Genomic DNA, 20140 nt, shown 5'->3' with positions numbered 1-20140 from the left:
GGAAATTGTATTCACAAATTAATTAATATCAATTAAACTATACAACAGAGGAAGGAGATAGCACACGATTCCCGATGAAGCCGGTCGTTTTGACATATGGCTCAAGTACGTGCGGCAAAAACTGTGGGAGGAGTAGCGCGGCTAGGGGAACAATAGTATGGTTGCCCATATACTGTAGGCAACCACACTAATAAAGTGTTACAATTACAATAGTCTGGTTGCCACACTAATAATAATAATTATTATAATAATAATAATTATTATTATTATAAACTTTATTTATATACTGTAGCACTTTTCATGACATGAAATGCAGCTCAAAGTGCTTTACAGAGCAATAAAAAAGAAAAAGCTTAAAACAATATTAATGAATCATCATCCATTGACACTGACTGTGTCAATCTTATTTGCAAAGATTTTCTATTATGTTGCAATTTCTACAGATTGAAATTTGATAAACACCTTCTTTAGTCTTTCACAGTACGATACATGCATACATTTGTAGCGCGGCTGGCTCCAGTGGCGATTCAAACCCTTACCATACTCTACCACTGACTGACCTGCAGGACCACATTCCTGAGTGTAAGCCTACTGTATTAAGGTCACATCCGTCTCTTTGCCCTTCTGTGAAGACTCAGTCTGAGGATGTGATGTCCGTCCGGCAGCGTTTGGAGGGTTTGAAGGAGTGGTGCTCAGAGCAAAGCTGTCGGGGTGGCAGGGAGGCTGCCGTGGCTACTGTTTGGAGACAGGTGTCCAGACTCCAACGCTGCACACTGGAGCTTACTGCTCGTTCCCAGCAGAGAACAGCAGAATGGAGTGATATCACAACAAGTGTAAGTCCGTATACATTCAAATTACCGCCAATGAGTGTCTTAAAGTACAAGTTGGTTCCTGCTCCCACTACTAGATTTATATTGTAGAAAATGCAGAAGAACATCGAGAACATTCCTTGTATAGGCTAATTTTTGTACATAATTTTAATCAAAGTTTAATGAATGAGTTATAACAATTTCATTATGAACCATTCAAAACCATTTATTAACTACCGGTAACTGTTTTCAATACGTGAAATAGATTTATATTAGATTTCTGCCCTCAACGTCCTGTGTGTCTACATCATCATCATCATTCGAGTGCCCTAGGCCTCACTCACACCTTTCGATCTATAGCATACAACATTGATGCATGCTAGATGTAAGCAAGATGTACAGTAAGTGTCAATGCATTTCCAATGGAAGTCACATGGTTTGATACAACATTTTGGACTACAAGCTGTTGTATGGCTTTCGGCTGTGTTTCAACTGCCCCCCTCCCCCTCATACAACACAAATGTTGTGTCAAACCATGTGACTCCCATTGGAAATGCATTGTACAACAAGCATACATCAATCTGTTGCGACCGTATGAGTCGCCCCCTAGAGATCTGGACACAAGCTGCTTCCACTGGTCTCTGTAGCTCATTGCCACATGAAGTTCATTCACAGTCAGTCCTGTGTCCCTCCCTACTCAGAACATCTGAAAATGTGAGTGGCCTTGTTCCTATTGATGGGCAGGGTAGACTCATACTGTACATCACACAACTGCTATTGCTTTCACAAGTTCTTCTGGTATTCCATAGTGGAGCAGCATCAATAGCTTTCCTGTTCACGCTATCTAATGCTTTCAAATCTACACAAATGATGGAAGCTTTCTTCTTTGATACCCAAAGTTATTCGATGATTCTCCTTAAGGCAAGGATCTATGTTAGAGTTGATCTTTTCCTACGGAAACCGTTTTGGTTCCTACGGAGAAGTGGGTCAATAATGAGGTGTTATGCAGTTAAGCAGAAGAGAATTGTAGATTTTAGAAGCAATGGCTGACAATCACTATACCTCTCTAGTTCCCAGGCTGTTGGAGTCTACACTCTGCTTTCAAAAGAAATAGCAAAACTACCTGCAAAGAAAGAAAGAAAAAAAATAGAATAATCACGTAATAAACATATTAAGGACATTGGATTGAACCCCTCTCTCAGGTGGAGAAGGCCTCTGTGTTGCTTGAGCAGGTGGAGTCAGAGCTGCCAGAGGGCTCAAAGCACAAAGCTTCATCTGAAGAGCTCCATGACCTGCTGCTGTTCTGGGACCAGTACCAGGACAGACTGGACTGCGAGAGCAGAGCCCTGTCCGCTCTGGAACTCCGCATCGCCAGGCTGCTGGGAGTCCCCTCCCACCTGGAACAGGCCCCGCCCACTCCGCTATGCCAGCAGCTGCTGGCCATACAGGGCAGGTACACTAGGTGAGAGATGGTACATGCTACAACTAAACGTGTACATTGCTGTGCATTTTACTGCTCCATTTGTGTCTTTGCTCTAGGGAAGATAATGAGTAATGGGTTTGCAAAAGGGTTGTTCCAATGTCACGGCCCTTTGTGTGTGTGTGTGTGTGGGGGGGGGGGGGGGGGGGGGGTTAAACTAGCTCAATTGATTACAGACTTCAGACTGTGAAATCTGTCCACTATATAATCTGACCATGGAGCCGGGATTCTAAAAACTACATTACCCAAGAGCTTCCCGCTGTTCTGCTTGGGTGAACAATGTGAGGAAAATTGGGTCGACATGAGTTTCAGTGCATCCACAACACAGAATGTTCACAGTGTCGTAACTTCTATGCAGTCAATCATCCATGACAGCCACATACACTGCTTTATCTTAATCAATACATTGTTCTGAATTTCGTATAGAATTCTGATCTCAATGCAAACTATGTCTTTTATGGATAACTTTTTTATCTCAATGGAAACTATGTCTTTTATGGATCTAAGGTAGGAAACATCAGTTTATCAGTTGAATTGCTTGTTTGTCTCTGAAGAAGCTTTGAATGTTTCATTGAAGCGATACTGAAGAAATGCTAAGAAAAAACAAAAACATTGATTTGTACAATTTTATATGATTGTTACATGATTTAACATTGATTGATTGATTGATTACTTTATTAGTCAAAAAAACAGCTCGGATGTACATTATGCTATTATTATTTTAGTATATTAATACATTATTTTTATATGCAAATTCATTTAAATTTTAATCAGATTCTTCAATAGAGAGAAACACTTTTGACTGTGTGTGTGTGTGTGTGTGTGTGTGTGTGTGTGTGTGTGTGTGTGTGTGTGTGTGTGTGTGTGTGTGCGTGTGTGTGTGTGTGTGTGTGTGTGTGTGTGCGTGTAGTCTGAAGGAGCGGAGCGAGGAGGGCCGGGAGGTGGCCCGGGTGGAGGCCGAGGAGAGGGACAGACTACGAGAGGAGCTGCAGGGGGTCAAGGGGTGGCTGGAGGCAGCTGACGGTGTCCTGTCGGAGCTGGAGCAGTGTCCCAGCACACAGGAACTGCAGGTGAGTCACAACTCCACAGTCTGTTTTGTATTTATTGAATGTGCTAGTGCAGTGGATCTCAAACTTTTTCATGTCAAGGACCCCCAAATTAATATTTATTTGGCCACGGACCCCCATCTGAAAATATTTTGTGCCAGATTTGTGTTGTATAAATATCCAAAAGGTTTTCGTAGATTGGCTATTTTCAATTAGCCACTGTATATAGCGTTTAAGTGGGTAAATGTTGATACTATATTAAAAATCTAAAAAAACCTAAACTAAAATATGATGGCTCACCATCTACCAGTCTAGGGTTCTTCAGTCAGGAACACACTGTGTTAGCGTAAAGTTAGGTCTTCACTTCTTAATCATTGTGGAAGAATTTTCTTGTATCCTCTGTTAATTAAAAATGTATTTAAATAAATTTTAAATCACCTTAAAAGTCACCAATGCTGGCATTTATTAACAACCTATAATGTTGTTGTTGGCATTTTGGATACTTTGAGGTTTGAATGCTTGGCTAACCTCCTTTCAGTTTGACATGTAGACCTGTCTAAATATGCAAGTTGGGTAATCATAAAGTTAGGATAATCATAGGGAAGTATTCAAAAGTTAATTTGTATATACTTTTTTCAGTGGCTGAGCTAAATGGCCCCTTTTGATTAAGCTCCACCAACCTGGTACTCCCTGGTAATCCATTCAGTCCTTGACATGTAACCTATCATGTGAAATCATGTCATATAGCCAGCCCTTTCTGAGCCTCTCTCACTCTTTCTCTTATTACAGATGGGTAATCTGACTAATCTCTTATTACCCATCTCTCTCTCTCTCTCTCTCTCTCTCTCTCTCTCTCTCTATCTCTCCTGCCCAGTGATGTGTATATAATAGCTCTCTAATGAGACAGGGCTATTCACAAACACAATGACGCACTATACTCACAGCAACCAACTCATCTCCTCCCCTGTACAGTACACACTCTTAACTGACATCCCCAACGTCGACATGAAAAGATGCTTGTGCTAAAAAGGGGTATGGACGGTACATGTAGGAGGATAATCTATAGATGGCACATATATAAAAACCCTCATTGTCATCTATACACCTTTAAAGATGGAATGCCATGATTTCCCCCCTAAAACATGATTATCAGGTACTATACTAGGAGAAAGATTTTATTCTAAAAGGTGTACAGAAAGTGTTCAAAATATGTTTTTATGTGGCCACACCCACCAGTTCATGGTGATGGGTGCTGATCCAGCTGAACTGAAGCCGCACCCACAGCTGTTGTTGTATGATAAAGGGGGAGGGGTTAGGGGTGAGGATGATATTGTGATGTCACTATATCACTGTAATTTCAATTGGGACTCAAAGGCTTTCAGCTTTCAGGAAGAAACCAAAAATACACAGGGAAGACATATTTCAATATTTTAACTACACCTGGGGGTCTAGAGTATTGTGAAAAACCACACCAATGATTGGAGACACATGAAACCATTTTTGTGTTCGTCACAGTGGTCTAGTCAACATGCGCCAATCACAGCGCAAGAGCGCAAGGAGGAAGTACACCTCAGTTTCAGTGTAAATTGTTTGATTATACAGTGTACACTAGGTAGTGTTTCAGTGTACAGTAAGTACAGTGCCCATTCAGTAGTGTTTCAGTAACGGTGGTACAATGGTGTTGGCCTCAGGCACAGAGACTGCATGGTGTGCAGTACACATTATCCACCCAGCTACCCCTGGGTATTGTGCTGCTTTTGTCCACAGACCCTCTCCTTTCTCCAACCTCCTTTCCCCATGGAAACTGTCAGGGTTGCAGAACCCCCCCCCCCCCCCCCCCACATCCTCGTCTGCCCTGTAGGCCACAGTTTTGTTCCCCTTGTAAGCGGATCTTCCAGGTGGCCTCTAGAGGTTTGAGGATCAGACCAGCACTGATGTCACCTCACCGACCCGCGCACGCATACACACCCACCGTTCTTTCTATCCCCTTGCACTCACTCTCGCACACGCCCACGCGCGCAACACACACACACACACACACACACACACACACACACACACACACACACACACACACACACACACACACACTTTCCCATGGTGATAACGAGATGCACCTCCCTCTCTTGCGGTGCATGCCTGCATAGGACACTGCCTAACCTGGAGTAGGTAGACTTTTGTATTTTGTTTGCTGCTCATATTTCTAGAATTTATCCTTCAGCTTTTTAACTGAATCTGTCTTTAGCGTGTGGTTTATGATTAAAAAATAAATAAAACTCAAGCCTCTGCCAGGATGGTTGAGTTGGAGGGATGAAGAGAGACATTTTCACTTATTGTGTGAAAGAAAGACTTTGAAGAGGTAGGCTCTGTTTCATCTAATGAGCATGTGGGAGAGGGACAGTGCTGTTACAGAAGCAGCTATAGGGGATTCGGGGAAGCATAGACAATGTAAAATCCAGGGTGTTAATTTAACTCTGAGAGTGTACAAATGTAACCAAATAGACACTTACGAGTCCATTTGTACACTCTCTGAGTTACAAATAAATGCGGTAAATGTCGGCCCACTGGAGTGTTTGTTCAGTAACATTGGGGCATCTTGATCTTTTCTATATTATCTTCTCGTTTCCTAATGCCTAATTCGCAAAATCTGCCTAATTCCTATAATCTTTCTCCTTCCTTTCATTGTCCTTATCTAAATTTTCTTCTCAATTCTCTCTGTCTTGTCTTGTCTTGTTGGTAATCCATTCAGTCCTTGACATGTAACCTATCATGTGAAATCATGTCATATAGCCAGCCCTTTCTGAGCCTCGCTCACTCTTTCTCTTATTACAGATGGGTAATCTGACTAATCTCTTATTACCCATATCTCTCTCTCTCTCTCTCTCCCCCAGGAGGTCCATAGCCAGCTGTGTAGCCAAAAGGCTGTCCTGCAGCGCATCATGGAGAGTGTGAGGATGAAATACTCTGACATGTACTCCCTGGTTCCTATGGAGATAGAGGACTCACTACAGGAAGTGACTCAGTCCTTACAGTTAGTGGAGGAGAAGGTACAGATATACCTTAGAATAGATGATTTAAATCTCAAGTAATTGTAAGATCCACATTATGGATTATTTCTGTCCATCGGCTACCACTACATATTATGTGATTAATTATAGTATAACTATAGTTCTATATATGATAGTTTTGTTTACTTACTGTATATACTGTATGTCTAATTGTTATTTCCTGATAGGAATTAATGCTAGTCATTGGTTAGACATGGGTTAAGGTTAGGTTTAGGTGTGCTGCCCCGTGGGAGGTTAGGGTTAGGGTGAGGGTTTGAGATACAGTAGGTTGTAGTTGTAGGACTAATGACTGGTCTAACCAAATGACTAGTCTAAACGAAGTACTGTCTAAAAAGTACTGCACCCGTTAATGTTTGTGTGATTTTCACCCCTTTAGGTTGGGGAGGCGGTGGAGAAGAGCGGTCCCCTTCACAGGCTGGGAGCCAAACTGTCTGAAATCCAGGCTGGTCTGAGATCTGTCCAGGAGAAACTTGAAAAGATAAGCCCCACGCTGGCCGAGGCAGAGAGCACTCAAAAGGTGAGAGTTTCATACATGTAAGAGTGTGTATATTTGTGCTCACCTGCAAGTGTACACGTACTGTACCACATGTGTTTGTGTCTGTATTCTTGCGTATACAAGTGTTTCTGCCCATTATGTCTGCCTGTTTGTCTTTGGTTTTTGGCATTATGTTTGTCTTGCTGTGTGCTCACGTGTGCTTCTGTTGGTGCCCTGCAGCGTGTGTGGGATGAACTAGAACTGTGGCACTCCCATGTGGCGGCTCTGGAGGTGGAGGTGCACGACATGGAGAAACTGGAGGAGTCCCAGGTCCTAATGGAGAGGCTGGTTGACGCCCAGCGGCTCTACTCCGACCTGACCAAACAGGCCGAACAGAGAACCGCCATCCTCGGCAAGGTCAGAAGGACTACAAGTCCCATAAGCACCTAAGTTGGGGAAAAAACACCTACATAAATACATCATCATTGTCGGGTAGAAACCTTGTATGTCATAGTAAGACACGTAATGTGTTCACTACTTTGGAGTGACTCTTGTATGAAGTAGGGCATTAATTTACTGAAAAGACATTTAAAAAATGAAACATGGATGTACAAGGTTTCTGTCCGACACATAGAGCTATAATATATCTAGAGAACGGATTGAGGAGTGACAGCCCCCGCCCCCACTATTCACTTCAATGGAAGTTGCTCAGTGGTGTTTTGAAGCACCCGGAAGAACGACGAAGTCTTCCGGGTAGTATCTCGAGTATTGATATGATTGGTTGGCTCCTATCATAGTACCCCTCTAGTATTGATATGATTGGTTGGCTCCTATCATAGTACCCCTCTAGTATTGATATGATTGGTTGGCTCCTATCATAGTACCCCAAAGCGCTGTTCTTGTGGTACCGCTACCGTCTACGTCACGTCCTACGATCCTATGATTCATTCATAAATTTAGACGACTTGAACTTACCCAGCCATTCTGGGGGCTTGGCCCAGATTTATCCCATAGTGCAATGTGATTAACCTGACTCCGCCCGAGATGGTGGTGATATTGAGTTCACCATTGTGAACTTGTGAACTCAATACCGCCACCATCTGGCGGAGGCAGGTTACAATGGGATCACGTCACTAGAAAAAGGGTGAGATGCTTAACTCAAGAAATGCTTTATTCATCTCTTTAAACAATGATTGCTAGCTTTGCCTCAGCATCTGTGCTTAGCTTTGTTGACTGTTGTTGACTATAAACTCTCAAATAAAATGCTTGTATTTTAGGATTTTTATCAATAGTTTTTGTAATTTGTAATCACTGTTGCTTTTTGGCTGTTCTGGAATTAATGACCAATTACTGTATATATCCTGTATTACTGTATCCACAATGTGGATAGGTCAAGACAAATATATTTACCGGTACTGTCTTTGATGGTTCATAAACTGTGCACATACAGTGTGTGTGCGTGGGTGCGTGTGTGTGTGTGTGCGTGTGTGTGATAATTGTCAGGGCTATAAAGAAGTAATACTGGTCAATCTTGAAACTGATATTGGTATACACACATCAACAGATGTCACATATTGGTGTGAAAGAGAAGCTTGTACTGTACTTGTTTGTACCATTATAAAGCTATTTCAACTTTGTAGAGAATTCTTGTTGTTGGACGATTGTCTAAAACCCTTTGCCATTTGTGGCTCGTAATTTTTTGGTAATGTGACGATGACACCGAATAATGTGTGAATGTTGATTGTGTTCAGATGCAAACCTGGCTTCAGGAACATGCGGAGATGATCAACAGTTCTAAGAGCTGGATAAATGAAGCTCAGTCCTGGCTCACCTCTCCCTGTACCTACACCACCGCTAAATGTCTGAGCGGCCATGTCAGTGCTCTACAGGTTAGTTAACAACACCATCTCCCGCTTTATCCATGCAAGCCGTCGGGAACCCCTTTTGGTGTTTTAAGCATTATGTTATACTTTAGCTATTGAAAAATAGCAGATCTACAAGCTCATAGCGTGGCACTACGAGCTTGTAGATCTGCTAGTTTTGAAAAATTGTGAATATATATTCTTTCCGTTTTTAACTCATATCTTTGCTTCTGTGGGGGTCCCTGGAACAACATATTTTCAAATGGGGGTCGGTGGCCAATTACATATATTTTTGGGGGTCCTTGACATGAAAATGTTTGAGAACGACTGACATAGAAACAGGTTTTTCAGAAAACTGTCATGATTTGTCATCATATCCATATCGTATCCAATTTTATTATGCACAATTTAAATCCTCAGTTTCTGAGAGCTGAGAATTTTACGGTGTGTGGGGTGCTGACATCAAAGTTGAAATCCAATCCAATGGCAGTTGGGAATGAATAAACTGCTATCTGTTTCAGTGTCATGGGTCTGTTGTTTTTGTTTCAGATGGTTCTGAGCGATGCTGAGCAGATCAGGGCGACGCTAGAGGGCTTCGGGGAGGTGCTGAAAGACATGTCGCGGGTTTGTGACAGCACCTCTCTGCAACAGCAGCTACTGGAGGCTGACTGCCAGGTGGCCGAAGTTCAGGACAGCTTTGCCTCCCCACTGTCTCAGCTAGAACACGCTGCTGCTGTGAGTCTATTCTTTGATCTTTCCTTCCTATGTTACACCTGTCCTCTGTTCCCTCGCTGCCTTCCATTACTCAATCCAGTCTGTTCGGCCAGAATCGTTTGTATGGCGTGGCCCCAAAGGGGCCGGCATACTGTATATAAGAACATTATGTCCCCCAACATTTTGCGCAATTATGGAGTTTCTACCTTTGTCTGTATGTATCCCCAAATTTGCGCAAATATGGAGTTACACACATCATCAAATATTTGCCCAAAGATGGAGTTCCACGTGTCATGGAGTTCTGTGTGTGTTGTCTCTAAACTAATAAGAGGCCGGGTATTGTTCTTCAGGAAGTGGATGCCATTGAAAGTGAAGTGAGGAGCATGGAGAAGGAAGCTGCTGAGATCAAGAGCTTATTAGCATATCCAGAGACACTCCCCAGTCCAAGAGAAGACAGCCTCAAGGTACGGCAGCAGAACAGAACCCTGGGTCAGCTGTTCAGTCAGTTATTGGACAGTTGGACACCGCACAGAATTAATTCTGAATTAGTACATCAGTGTAAAGAAATGTGTGTGTGTGTGTGTGTGTGTGTGTGTGTGTGTGTGTGTGTGTGTGTGTGTGTGTGTGTGTGTGTGTGTGTGTGTGTGTGTGTGTGTGTGTGTGTGTGTGTGTGTGTGTGTGTGTGTGTGTGTGTGTGTGTGTGTGTGTGTGTGTGTGTGTGTGTGTGTGTGTGTGTGTGTGTGTGTGCGTGTGTGTGTGTGTGCGCGTGTGCGTGTGCGTGTGCGTGTTCAGTTGGTTGAGGGTAGGATCCAGTCAATGAGGAGGACCGTAGCAGAGATCCAGAAGTGTAAACCGGGCCTGTGTCTGCCAGAGAAATCTGAGGAGACCCTCACTGTCTTCCCTCTGGTGGACCAGCTCCAAACATCCCTCCTGGAACTGGAGAAGGTACTGTACACCGATCTATCCTGCCATCCATCCTGCTTTCCTATAGCTCCTACCTTCATTCCTTCCTTCACATACTCAGTCACTATGGTGGTCCTGAAACTAAAGCACTATGGCTTTGTCTGCTACTCTGCTTAAACTGTATACAAACCTCAGGGTCTATGGGCATTGGGGCTCTATTTCTATGGAGGCCTGTCAGGTGCGGACGGGCTATCGGGACTTTCAGCAATATGCCCGATGGGGCAGTTTGTCCATGGGCCAGTCATTTTCGGTCATTTTGCACAAGCAGCACTTTTTGAATTATTACACACCTTTAGTGGTAAGTTAATCTTTGCATTGTGCACTTTAGTTACATACATTTAATTTATTCCTGTGCAATATTACCTTGGATGATTATGTTGCTACTTTTTGAAAGGAGAACACTGGCTACGACAGGCTGATAAAAACAATCTGCAGCATCCTGTTTCTAAGTTCTACAGCTTCTGTAACTTCAGTTTCCTCCCATAGGAAAATTCAAACCAAAAGTACTGTTAAAATGTGAGATTGTTTCATAAGCCTGTGCCACATACACCGAGCGCAATAGACCGTAAGGGTACTGGTCCCATTGACTTAGAGTCTTAGACTGTAATGTAAATTCCCATCCTGGTGCCTGTCTTTGCTTATGTTGTCATTACTAGAACTCTCTATTTCTTTAAACAAACTCTGTTTATTGGGGTTTTTTTCCCCTCCCATTTGAGGTCGTTATTCATTAAACATACTAAGTATACTATGCAATACCAGCTCAGTGGCCTTGTGTTTAGAGTGTCCGCCCTGAGACTGGGAGGTAGGGGTTAAATCCCCGGCTGGGTCATACCAAAGACTCTAAAAATGGGACCCAGTGCCTCCCTGCTTGACACTCAGCATCAAGGGTTGGATTGGGGGTAAGTCCCTGCGACATACTAGCGTCATGGAGTGTCATGGTCAACAGGAGATAGGCTGCAAGGCTACTTACTTACTTACTTATACATATGCAATGCATAAATACCCCTCATTTCCCACCCACTCTTCCCAGATGCAGAGACAATACTGCAAGGAAAAATAAATAAATACAAAAACATTTGTTAATTTCAGCATTATTAATGTCAGCGATAGCAATGATAGAACAGTAGCATACCTTTACAGATGTCGTACCAAGAATTTGTACATTTGGACATAAGTTCATTTTATTTATTTAAGATATTTTTGGGCTTTTTGCCTTCATTGATAGATGTATAGTAGGTAGACAGGAAAACGGAGAGAGATGGGGGAGAAGACACACAGTCAAGTTCGTCTGGATCGGGACTCAAACCCGCGACACACTGTCATGCTGGATTACCAGCCAAGGTGCCTGGACCACTAAACCGGCCCAGGCACGTAATCTCAAAAAGAAGAAGAGAGAAAGAAAGGGGGGGTGGGCCTGGGGGGGACCAACCACCTGTGTGTGTAGAACGAGCCATGAGCCCTCCTGTTTCTACCTTCCCTTTGCAGAAAGTCCCTGCATTGTTCCTCCAGCAGCCTCTGACCCCAGGCCCAGCTGGTCATGGCTCAGCCCAACAGAAGACCTCACCTAAAATGGTGTTTTCTGAGGACACACAGGTAAATATAGGAACATGAAGCCAGTGAATGTGAGCACCATGGAACACGTAAATGGCTTGGGTTTGAATATGACTGATGGCCTGCATTTAACTTTATCCCACCTCTCTGTCCCCTTCCCACCGTCTCTCTACTGCACAGTATAATTTTTCAGAATCTGAAAGTTTTTTGTTTGGTTTATATGGAGTGTTACATTCTTACGTGGTTGACCACTCATCAGCCAATCAGAAAAGAGTGCCCATTTATCAGCTTAAATCTTATAGTGTTTGTCTTCTCATTTCATCACTTCCAATTTAAATTGTTTAATCTGTATCCTGTGCAAGTTCTCTCTCCTGATTGGATAAAATAGGTATCTCGACCTGAAAATGTATTTTCTGCTTACTAAAGAGCTGGAGAGACAACCCTCTAAGACCCAGGGTTGCTTTTTAGCAACAATGTTAATTTAATTAATTACTAAATTATTATTATTTTTTTCTGTTCTTTTTTCACCTAAACGTCATCAGTGATGTTCATTGCAATGCCATTTCAATGCCATTGGTCATGATATTTGCATATAAACACCCCCCACAGAGGCTGAAATTCACACAAATAAAAAATGTCTGGACTCGATTTTGATTTTTTTTTAACCTAAGACTTTTGACCTTTACCCTAATAAAAGTAGGTAAAATAATTGTAATATATGTTTTTTTGTGATCATTAGAATGTCTAGAACATGTTTTATTCATTATTGTGAAAGATATCCCCCAAATGTAAATTATTAATTTATATAATTATTATATAATTATTATACATTTTTCATCAAACCTTTTTTTTTTTTTTTTTTTAACATATTTTTTAGTCTTAGTCCTAGTAGTACAAAGTAGTAGTAAGGTTGAAATCTATTTTTTGCAAGTAGAAATTAATGCGGGTGTTAGAGGGATATTATTAACACTTATCTTTAACACATTCTTGTAGTTAACTCATACACTCATATAACTCATAACACTCTCTTGCACTCTCTCTCCCAGGAGAATGGTGTGGAACGGGGTCTGATCAGGATCGCTCATGTTGAGGAGGATGTGTTGCGGAAGTCTGGAGCCACACTGATGACCGTGGCAGCGTCTTCTCCTGAACAGAGGCGATCCTGGATGGCTGACAAAACAGAGGTATGCAGCCAGAGAAGACTGTCATGATTTATTTTGTTCGTTTGTTTTTTGGGGGGGTTGAACGTTGTTGGTTATAGTGCTATGTAGTGCTTATTGTATTTTATTGTTGCATGATGATAAGTGAGGTCTAGTGCCAAGTTTATAGTATTTTCACCCTCCTCTACCCCTGCCAACTTCACCCTATTCCCTGTGTCATTGATAACCTTCCCAGGTATGATTTATTAGCAAGAGCAATTAGCTTCCAACACCATCATTCATGCATGTAGAGATAGCAACACTGTATAGAAAGTCAGTGGTCAGCCCCAGCCTTGGGTCAAATAACCATAGTCATTTAAAACATAATTGTTGTTTGAAAAAGTTGTTTGACCCGTAATAATCTTACTGGGTTTCTTTTTGTATTATTCTACTTCTCTGTTTTAGAGGATGACCACACACTTGCGTAGGGGCATGGGATTGGCTAATTTTAAGTGGATGACAGGAGATAGGAAGTAGGATTTGATTTTGAACAATTTGGAATTGGGATGGGTGGGATTACAATTTGGAATCAGTATAGTTTCTGGAAGAGAAAATGTAACATTCCTGACTGTGAAAGGGTTCAACAGATTTAGTGATTTATTTAAATTATTCCTAAATATACCTTTATCTATTTTTTACCTTTGTGTTTATACTGTATTATATATATAGCATTCTCAGAAACAACTATTTGACACACTTCATATTTATTACGTGCATCTATATGAACACACCAGATAGAATCTGAATGAATGTAGATTAGGCCACATTAGGGGGAGGACCATGAGTACAGTATCATACACAGGACTATCCCTACCTGCCTTGGAAGTGAGCGCGTCAGCTTCAGTAAAACATCTGATGTTGAGTGTAAGTCAACAATCAATTACGAAACATTACCAGTTTATGCTATCGGGAAGAAGGTCTGTCATTATTCATTATTTTTGAATGAATAATTCCATCTAAGATTTAGATGGTACATGCATGCATAACCCACTCTGTATATGTATGCTAACATGAATGCAATATATTCTACGGCTATCCTGGACAATCCCTAACAAAATTATTAGTTGACTAATAGTCATAGGAATTTGTCGACTAATCGATTATTTGATTTAATTGACAAAACTATAAATTTGTATTTGCCACACATAAGCATGTTTCAAGTTGATACGGTTGAGAACTGAACATTATAATTTCACAATGGCTATTGAAAGTTATAGATAAATTAATCAACTAACAATTTTCTTGCTCCTCTAAAACCAAAATGACAGATTAATCGATATTTTACTTGAGGTGACAGTCCTAATATATTAATTATGTCTGCATGTTGTTATACATACTTTATTTATATTGATAATTTGTAAAGTTTTGGGACACTATGCTGGGTTTTTTAGTTTTTGTCTTTTTGCTGTTGACTCCTCTGTGTCATTTCATGTTTATCATGAGGCTTTATTGGCCTCTATAGTGTGTCGAAACAACGACCGCTCAACCTCCCAAATACACTTTAGATTACATACCTGTTACTCTGCATATTTCCATGACAACAACAGGAGATTCTGGGTGAGTCCCAGATGGAGGAGGAGGAGGAGAGAGAAAGGGAGGAGAAGAAAGAGGAGGAAGGTGGAGGTGTACTGTGGTGGCTCATGCAGACTCTTTTGGGAATTGACATAGAGGTAAACAGGAACAAGTACCAACCTGCTGCCAAGCTCTCTCTGACCTCACTTCCTCAACGTAAACCTCACGTCCTCCTCGCGGCATCACTTCCTCCTTGTGACCTCACCTCCCTCACTCCCCCTGTGATCTAAGAAAACCTCTTTTGAAGTTTAGGAGTCACGTCCTTTCGGACAAGTAATAGAGTAGAGTGTTTATTTAAAATGTATTATTATGTTAGATAGGTTGGGTTTGCTGCATGGACCGTACAGTCATGCCTGAATGTTGAGACAACAGGAAAGTATTTGAGAGTACATTTAGTGAACCTGGATTGTCCCTAATGCCATAAACTCCACCCATCTGGTACAAGAAGCAAAACACAAATCCAGTGGTAGATTCCTGCACAATTCAATCCTCTGTGTTAATTTACCTATTTGTTATTCAGAGAGTGTACAAATCTCACCAAATACTATTTGTACACTGTCTGAGAGATTAATTGACACTGAGGACTTTGCATTGTGCCAACTATTTGACCCAGGTCTGATCTTTACTTATTCCCTGTCTTTGAGCTGGGTCGCTGCGCTCCCTGCTTCCCTGAATCTCTGCTGGCACTCAGCCTGTATCCCCAGTTCCCCACATTTTTCACCTCATCACGTCCTCTTCCTTCTGTTACACCTGACTGTCTGACTAAATGTCCCATGGTGTCCTTCCTGAATAAATCTTTCCAAACACCTTGGCATCTACTTTGATTTCTCATACACTGCTCTGATCATCTGTGGCTTCCGCTGTTTCTACTTTTCGTCTTTCTTTTTTTCCTTCCTCTAGGGGGCAATGTACTGTATACATGACTGAATAAATGTATACTGTATAATGTTTTTCTTGAGTAATAGGGCACCCGTATCTGACATGGGTAACTACCCCAACCCTCACTTTTCCTACTAGTATATGTTTTGTCAAAATATCATTGTCCTAATGAAGGTGATGTCCGTTTTGCTGTTGATGACAGGAACCCATAGCTGTTGTCTCAGAGAAGACTGCAGCTGATGATGCAGTGGAAAGGATCCTGGTCAGCTCAGAACAGACAGACAGCCAACCTGAACCGGACACACAGGTAACATACTGGAATGAGTCACGACATGAGGAAATGGTATTGGTTCAACCTAAAGTTGCAAGTGATACACCTCTTCTTCATTACTTTGTTCATTACGACTGTTTTCTTTTCATTATTATTATTATTATTGTTGTAAAGTAGTCATCTATGGAAAGTATGAATTGAAGCTCATTCTGCAGTATATTTACACTTTAAGGATCAGAGCAAAGAGCATCAGCTCTGAAATATCAATACTTTTCTTGATCCAGCCCCTTTTAGCAACAAATTACTGTGGCAAACGAGGATACTGCATGATTGTCTGCAGTCTGGTAGAGCTGGATTAATTGTGATTTTTATTTGAACCAATTCATTGTTAACCAGTGTGACCAGTTTGGCCCCTTGCTCTAAAACAAATTGTTTTTGATTTAACATATAACAGAACTTATATTGAACAAAATATATAATAAAATAATAACATTAAATAACAGTGTTGTATTGACTGGGTGACTCGGATATTATAACTATATTCTAACACCTACTCATGTTTCTTCAGGGCTTAGCGGGCATATCTGACACATCGGAAGGAAGCTCATCTGAAGCTTTATCTTCACAACACAACACAGTCACAACACAGTCCCTGCCCGACATGGTAAACGCACCGTCGACCGACACCGTCTCCAGATCCCCCTCCCCTAGGCCCCAGCAGAGAATATGTGTAGTCTCCTAGTTCTAATCTAGAAGGTCCAGCGGAACTCTCTAGAACTCCAGGACTTCCAACCCTGTTCTAGGAATATCCATAGAGCTGTTCTAGCATTTCTAAATTCTAGAAGACACTAGAATTCTCAGCTTGTTCTAGGACCCCAACCCCTTGAACTGCCAAGTTGCTAGAGCAATGCCTACAACTCACAGCGTCTTATAGAACACTCAGAATTCTAGAACCAAGTTTAGAACCCCCTACTTCCTCTAGAACCAACCCTAGAACTCTCAACCTCTAGAACCGATTCTCGAACCCCCAGTCCTTCTTGATGCGTCTCTCTTTTCTACCTTCAGTGCATTTACATGGCAAAGAAGAATTCCAAATATTGTATTAGCTTCTCCTGAATGTAGGCAGTCTGTTTACTATGGACACTTGTGTTTGTACTTGCATCGTGATTTTTTTTAATTTACCAGTGATAAATATGCCACAGAGATACTTTTCTGATGTTTTGTTTGTGTTTACATGAAGGACTACTGAGGCTGCACTTCCTCAGTGAGCATTTATGCCTGCTCAATGATAAGTGACAAAAGCTGTGTTGTTCACAGCTGCTAGCGAGAGCATAGCACATCATCTCCAACTAAGTGAGAAAGACTTTTACAGTGTGAGGTTAACAATAAGACAGTTACCCTTTCCACCCAATGGAAAGAGAAGTGTCCAGTGGTGATCATGTGGGGTGTCTGATGTTTAAAAAAGAAAAGTCTACCATATGATTTTTTGCATGAACCTTAATTGTGATGATTTATATTAGATTTTATTAAAATAAATCTTAGTTATTCTGTTAGACTTTACATCAAATTTACCAATAGTCAGACCTGTGAACCATGTTTTATAATGTATTATATTATTAAGATAGATAGATACCACTGTTTTAAGATAGGCATTACATAGTTAATATATTACATTTTTAATTATTGACCCTTCGTAGACCATTTCTGTCTAAGCTTCTGTCTACCCTTATTTTCCACATGGAAGCACACATGCTTTTTTTTATCTCTACAAGCTCAACATTATGATAACTTGCAGAAAGATATTTTTTACAGATTTGATTAATTGCTCCATCCCTGGCTGGAAGAAGGATGTAATAATGAAGCATTTGCTTGCTTTGAGCCAATAAGTTCCCTTTTATTTACCAATTTATTTAAACCCCCATATCTCCTACGATTGCTGTTGGCCATGAAAATGCACTGATTAACTGACAAGCTGCAGCCCTCCGTTCGTTTACATACTGTATGTGCCTGCTCATTGTGTTCATGACAATAAAGTTGAATTGATATTAAATTGAATTAATATAAATTAACACAGAGCTGTTATTGGGTAAACACCTTGTAGCTTCAGGTCAAAGTGAGTTTGTCTACTTAAAGTATTGCATAGATAGATTAAACCTTTTCATAATGCATTCTAAAATATCAATGCATAACCATCAGTCAAAAACAAATTATTTTCTATATTCCTGTAAAGTTGACACTGAATATATCAGGTTTTGATCCGAAACAGCAAGTCACGTTAAATGTCTTACATTTTTTGCATGTATTGTACTGTAGATTATTTATTTGTTCCCCTCTTACCATTTTGTGAATGCATTACAGTCATTGTGCAGCCAAACGAGACAATAAAAAGCCAAAAGCCAAATAAATCCACAACAATGATCTACTGTACTCCTCCCGTCTCTTCTTCTGTGTCAGGAACTCATGAAAGGACTGAGGGGGCATGCATGGAGGGGGGAGGACAACCAGCCACGCACAGAACACACACACGCCACTGGCAAACATACACACACATCAGCCAGGCACATGCATGCAGAGGAGGAGGCGCGCTCACCTGTCGATCAAACACAAGCTGATGCTTTGCTCATGTGTGCTGAGGAGGAGGCTGCGGGCATGCACACACAACCTTCTGAACGCACACGCGCCAAGGATGCATGTGGACCTGCAGGGCATACACGTGCTAAGACCATGCATGCACCCGCCCAGACTCGCACAGGCTCGTGTACACCCGCTGAGCACACGCATGTAATCCTGCCCTCTCCGTGTGAGCTCAGGGTAGAGGGCGCCGGCATCACCCAAGACTTTGAGGCCAAAGCAGCTGCGGCCAGAGGGGCGGACAGTGGTATGTGGTCCATAGAGACATTTCAAGACCCTGTTCCTCTGCTCTCTCTAACCTTTGAGAGGGCTTTGATAGAACCTGATGAGGGGTGCACAGCTGCTTCGTGCATAACACATGAGACTGCATCTGACGCATCTCGTGCCACTACCAAACCCTCTGAACTAACAGACGCAACACCACCATCTGGGGACCTTATACTAGAGCGCCCAGCCGCCTCTTCCACCTCCACTTCTAGCGTCACACACCGTAGCCCTCAGAGTGCAATCACACCCCTGTATCAAGAGGACATGGAGAGCCTGAGTCATACGGCAGCCCTGGTAAGCATCTGTCTGTCATCATACCTACCTACCTACTGCCTTTACATCAGCACCGCATGTCTCACAAGTACGCAACGTCATAACTCAGGTCCTGTTCTTATGCCTTACTAAAAACTGCTGTCTATAGCTATCCAAATTGACTTTTGGATAGATAACTAACTAATGATGAACTAAATTGTATAGGATGCACAGTAGAGTGTTGAGGTTTAGTTACTCGCATTCAAAAACCTACTTATATTTATGCACTTTAATTTCATTTGAAGTGATAGACACAGCTTTTACACTGCTGTAATGTGCCATATGTGTGTAATTAAGGTTTTGTGGTGTGACTGACATGGAAGTTCCCTGATCAGTGTTTGTCTGGTGAGTGGTGTGCCTAAGAACACCAGGGACTACATGTGGGCCCCTGGTGTGCCTAAGACCACCATGCAGGGGCTACATGTGGCCCCTGATGTGACTATTGTCATACACGTGTCACGTGCCTAACCTTTACTCTATTAAGGAAGGTACTGTACATACAGTATCGCTCACTGTGTACAAACAAACCCAATGCTTTGGTGCTTGTATTTGTAAACTTTACCCATGTATTGGGTTGACGCTCAAAATTCCTCAATTAGTTGTTTTACATTACACTGTGAACTTTTCACAAGCCTCCAGTCATGAAACTCACTAATGGAAGAAACAACAGAAGGGTAGTATAGTACTGTAGTATGAGGGATAAATATCTGACTGAAACGAGAGAGGCAGTCCACTCAATGAGTGGGCGGAGTCTATATGGTCTGGAGCCAGGCTATAGGATAAAAGCAAACCAACATGATATCCTTTGACACATACAGTAGAGATGTCATGTCAGGCAGCCCCAAACCACAGCAGCAGTTGGGGCCGGGGCACACAACGGGGAAGTGTGCTCATGTTTACTACTTAGTCAGCTGACAGTCAGAGCTGTGACCAGCAACCAGTAACCCAGCCCCTTATCTCAACTCCGCCTACTGTAGTCTGAAGTCACTCACCTCCCTCTCCCTGACACACACGCGAGCGCGCGCACACACACACACACAC

The 20140-nt window shown here is 41.9% G+C and overlaps 1 protein-coding gene across 1 annotated transcript in view; it reads left to right on the top strand.

The window, feature by feature from the left end:
* Positions 1-20140, top strand: part of syne2b (spectrin repeat containing, nuclear envelope 2b) — a 166835-nt gene that overhangs the window by 77231 nt on the left and 69464 nt on the right. Inside the window, exons 71-86 of the mRNA XM_080783979.1 lie at positions 633-833; positions 2012-2271; positions 3200-3359; positions 6227-6382; positions 6780-6920; positions 7119-7295; positions 8630-8767; positions 9290-9475; positions 9805-9918; positions 10247-10399; positions 11903-12010; positions 13015-13152; positions 14715-14837; positions 15821-15925; positions 16458-16553; positions 18344-19081. Coding sequence (XP_080640105.1) covers positions 633-833; positions 2012-2271; positions 3200-3359; positions 6227-6382; positions 6780-6920; positions 7119-7295; positions 8630-8767; positions 9290-9475; positions 9805-9918; positions 10247-10399; positions 11903-12010; positions 13015-13152; positions 14715-14837; positions 15821-15925; positions 16458-16553; positions 18344-19081 — 2994 coding nt within the window. The remainder of the gene's footprint in view (positions 1-632; positions 834-2011; positions 2272-3199; positions 3360-6226; positions 6383-6779; positions 6921-7118; positions 7296-8629; positions 8768-9289; positions 9476-9804; positions 9919-10246; positions 10400-11902; positions 12011-13014; positions 13153-14714; positions 14838-15820; positions 15926-16457; positions 16554-18343; positions 19082-20140) is intronic.

Source organism: Protomyctophum bolini (assembly GCF_963924005.1).
Source record: "Protomyctophum bolini genome assembly, chromosome: 15".
Lineage (NCBI taxonomy): Eukaryota > Metazoa > Chordata > Actinopteri > Myctophiformes > Myctophidae > Protomyctophum > Protomyctophum bolini.
Note: the sequence above shows the minus strand (reverse complement) of the source record. Positions and strands in the feature narration are given on the sequence as shown.